Consider the following 4,410-nt stretch of genomic DNA (forward strand, 5'->3'; position numbering starts at 1 on the left):
TATTATTATTATTATTATTATTATTATTATTATTATTATTATTTATGTTTGTTTTTTTTTTTGTTGTTGTTGCTATTGTTAATTATAATTTGTTATTTGTTTAAGAGTTCAAAAAATTTAGAATCAAGACATTTGAACCAAGATTCATATGATCCCTGAGTTGAGATCGAGTTACGAAATAGTGGATTTTATCACATATCTCAAATTGGGAAACTTGTTTTGCACAATGCACTTATAAATTCCTTAATCGAGCGATGGCGTCCAGAGACTCATACGTTTCATCTTCCACATGGTGAATGCACGATAACCTTAGAGGATGTTGCAATGATATTTGGACTCCTGATAGATGGTATGCCAATGTCAGGATTTACGGATAGCAGCACTAATGGCCTCGAAAATGTTCATGACACAATTTGGTATTGTACCTACTGCCGCTGATCATAAAAGAAGCGGTGTCAAGCTTGCATGGCTTCGCACCCTAAAGCGGCACATGCAGTTGGACACCGCACTTGGTAGACAAATGTATGTCAAGATACACTTATTATTGTTGTTTGGCACAAATTTGTTTTGCGACAAGTCAGGAATGACAATCCACCGGAAGTTCTTGCCTTTGCTCCGAAATTTTTCTGACATTAGAGGCTTTAGCTGGGGATCCGCTTGCCTGGCACATTTGTACAGGACATTATGTCGAGCATCACGTTACGATTGCAAGGAGGTGGATGGCCCATTGGCACTGCTTTGTATATAGGCTTGGGAACGGTTACCGTTCCTAGCACCGGTGCAATCGCATCCTAGTTTTCCGCTTGCGTGCAAGTAAAATTATTTCATATGTTAACATATTATCGCTTATGTATTGTTTAATTATATTATATAACATATATTGGTTCTGAGTGTTAGAGATTTATTTTATTTCAATTGGATGTTTTGGCGCTTGCAGTTTCACAGAAACCAAAAGTGGACCATTTCTCACATCAGGCGTTTACTAGATGATATTCCTGCAGATGGGGTTCGTTGTTTTGTTGTATTTAACAATATTGTTATTAATATTATCATTATATTTGTGTTTATATTTATGCAGTCATTTTGGAATGTTTTTATAGTTTGTGTGGAACCCATACAGTCCTGATCATATAGAAAATATTGTAGTTCCAAATGACATTTTGCAGCATCGATTGATGTGGAGTGTAGTTGTGCCACTAATATCATTTGAATGCATTGAATGGCATGCATCCGACCGGGTGATGAGGCAATTCGGTCTGGTGCAGGAAGTTCCTGGAGAAGCTACTCATCTTGCAGAATCTCACAACGTGGTTCTCACTGGACCAAAGAACAAAGATTGGACAGTTGAACATTCTGGATATATTATGAGATGGACAAACCATTTGAGTTCTGTTCTAGTTGGTGATCCTGCACTACACTATCAAGCATCTGATCAGGTATATGCAATGGTATACAGAAGCATATGGGGCTCACCTGCGATTGACTGGTTATATTCCACAGCCATAGCCACAACCATAGCCCATCATACACCCATACCAACTGCCAACTTCCTTTCCACACCAGTACCTGTACACACAGCCAAACCCTGAGCCTGGACCATCATTCTTTAGTCAGTTGTTCCCTGACTCACACTCATTACACATGCCGCCCTACCAGGGATATTATCGATCTTTTATGTCACAGCATGTAGACACAGCTGCACAATCATCAAACCACCAGCTATATCAGTGGGTGGCTGAAACAGAGACATCTCAATGGATAAATGACTTGTTCTTTGACCCTCAGCTACAAGTGCAGCAATCCCAACCTCAACCTCCTACAGTTAACGAGCAGGCACCACAGCATAGCCAACAATCGCCTCAAATTGCGCTGGGTCGGTCATTTGTGGATTCGAGACTAAGACGTCGCAGTCCCTCTCCATGCTCGGGGTCTAGAAGGTCTGTTGACTCGATCCAGAGTGTCGCTAGAGGGATTAGTCATAGTAATGCTGTTAATTTTCCTCAAGTGCAAGCACCAATGACTGTGGCTGATAGTGATGGTGAGGACGACAGTGAAGATGATAGTGATGGTAATAGTGTATTTAATATTGGTGTATTTAATGTTAGTGTATTTAATATTAGTGTATTTATTATTGTTAATGAATCCTAATAATTGATTAGTGTATTTATTCTTTTGGTTGTTCATGTCATGCAGCTGCGGCGAAAGATATAGATGGGGTGGAAGGTGCGAGAAGTTTCCACACTACCGATGTACAAAGTAAGGGGTATAACTTGAAGATTGACCAAACATGTAGGAGCGCAAGTAGATATACCCCTTCCACAATAAAAAAGGCAGTAAAAAAATGTACTAAATTTGTGAAAAAGACATTTAGCAAGTAATCTTTATATTTGTTGTTCACCTATTGTTGTAAGACTGCTATTGTGGTAAGATTGCTAGAGTAGTTTTTTTTTAATTTAATTCACAATGTAGTACATAATCCAATACAAGAAGTAAATAAATGCCGAAAACCCTAAGAATTATGATCACCACCGCTAGCACTTGACCCTGCACGATGAGGGCATCTACTTCGACTGTGACCCTGGCCTCCACAAAGCCTGCAACGCCTAGGACCACGCATATCATGCATATCCATTTTATTCAAGAAGCGAGTTATTTTGGGACATCCTTTGGATACTCGCTTTAAGTGCGGATTAGGTATGTTCCTTGGTCCTTGATACACAGGCCATGTTGCTAGGTTCCCTAATGGCTTAAACCTTGCTCTATACACCTTTTTTATCTCCTCCATCCTATATACGTCATGAACATATTGTTGCCAATCACGTCATTGGTTCGCACAACACGCAAAGACATGACGACAAGGAATTCGATATGTCTGAAACTCACCACAATCACAATGCCGTTGATGGAGATTCACCACATACTCTAAACCGTTTGGTATCTCGTATACCTCAAAGACCTTGTTCTGCCTATCAAACAAGTTAACTTGGATGTTTCCCGCTGCCTGCTGATTTAATTGAAGTTTGTTGATTGCATATTCAGAGAATACATGTCCCGTATTCAGTCGAGCCTCAGCCTCATCCTTCTTCCTAGTTCCTAGTGAACAACTCATTTAGCCTGTAAAAAGTTGCCTTGACAAGTGATGTAACTGGAAGATTTCGTGCCCCCTTTAATACCCATTGATGCACAGACTAGATTTGTGGTCATATAACCCTAGCGATATCCATTGTCGAACGCCAAAGCATATTGCTGACGTGGGATCCGATCGAGCCACTGAGTGTAAGCCTGACCACGCTCACATAATCTTGCATACTGCACATTAAATTCACGCATGGTCCTACAATAACCTGTAAAAAAATAAGAAAAAAAATAAGTGTGACCACATAACACTAACATCAGTATTTCACTATAATTTATGTACCCATATTTACAATCAACTTCTGTAAATACGGTGCCTTGAAATTCCTTAAGAAGTTGGATGCTATGTGCCAAACACAAAACATGCGGATAGCTCTAGGAGGATCCCATGATCCGTTACTACGTGCTATTGCTGAGGTAATAGAGTCGTGTCGATCAGAGATAAGCCCAATACCATCCCGCGTCACCACATATGTGTGCAAATTAGTAAGAAAGAAGTGCCATGCATCAGAAGTCTCACCCTCAACAACGGCAAATGCAAGAGGCACAATATTGCCATTGCCATCCTGAGAAACTGCAACTAAGAGAGCTCCTTTGTATTTGCCATACAGATGTGTGCCATCTATTTGGATGATTGCTTTCCAGCTCCTAAATGCTCTAATGCAAGGGTAAAAGCTCCAAAATACCCGTGTCAGTATCCTAATATCCTGGACCACCTCATCCCCTTGGTAAGCTGGTGCAGTTTCGATCTCGATTGCAGTTGATGGATCTTTTTGTACCATTGCTTCAAACCACGAGGGCAAAGCTTCATAAGAAGCTTCCCAACCACCAAAAATATTTGCAATTGCCTTTTGCGTAGCCAGCCATGCTTTGCGGTAACTTATCATATAATTGAATTTCGATTGCACTTCAGCAATCACAGATTTCACCATTAAAGATGGATCAACTTCAACCACTGGCTTTATAACCTCTACAATCATGTCTGAGTTTATCTTGGCATGATCTTGAGAGATTGTTGTTCTGGAGCATATGTGACTACCATTGTACCGCCTTATAACCCAACAAAATTTTCTCTTAATAAGACTAGCCCTGATAAGCCAATCGCAATTTGTTCCATATTGTACACACTTAGCATAAAATGTGATTGGCTCAGATTCACACACTTGATAATTCACACCCCGACGAATGATATAATCTTTAATTGCTACAATCACAGTTTCTCTAGAACTAAACTCCATGCCGATAACAAATTCACCATCTGTAACAACAACAAGG

At 40.0% G+C, this 4,410-nt stretch overlaps 1 protein-coding gene across 1 annotated transcript in view; it reads right to left on the reverse strand.

Moving 5' to 3' along the window:
* The window catches only part of LOC107620540, a 1,600-nt gene continuing 400 nt past the window's right edge, over positions 3,211-4,410 (reverse strand). Inside the window, exons 2-3 of the mRNA XM_016322686.1 lie at positions 3,419-4,393; positions 3,211-3,344 (exon numbers count right to left, since the gene is read on the reverse strand). Of these exons, the coding sequence (XP_016178172.1) occupies positions 3,211-3,344; positions 3,419-4,393 (1,109 nt within the window). The remainder of the gene's footprint in view (positions 3,345-3,418; positions 4,394-4,410) is intronic.

The sequence above is a fragment of the Arachis ipaensis genome, chromosome B10 (genome assembly GCF_000816755.2).
Source record: "Arachis ipaensis cultivar K30076 chromosome B10, Araip1.1, whole genome shotgun sequence".
Classification (NCBI taxonomy): Eukaryota; Viridiplantae; Streptophyta; class Magnoliopsida; order Fabales; family Fabaceae; genus Arachis; species Arachis ipaensis.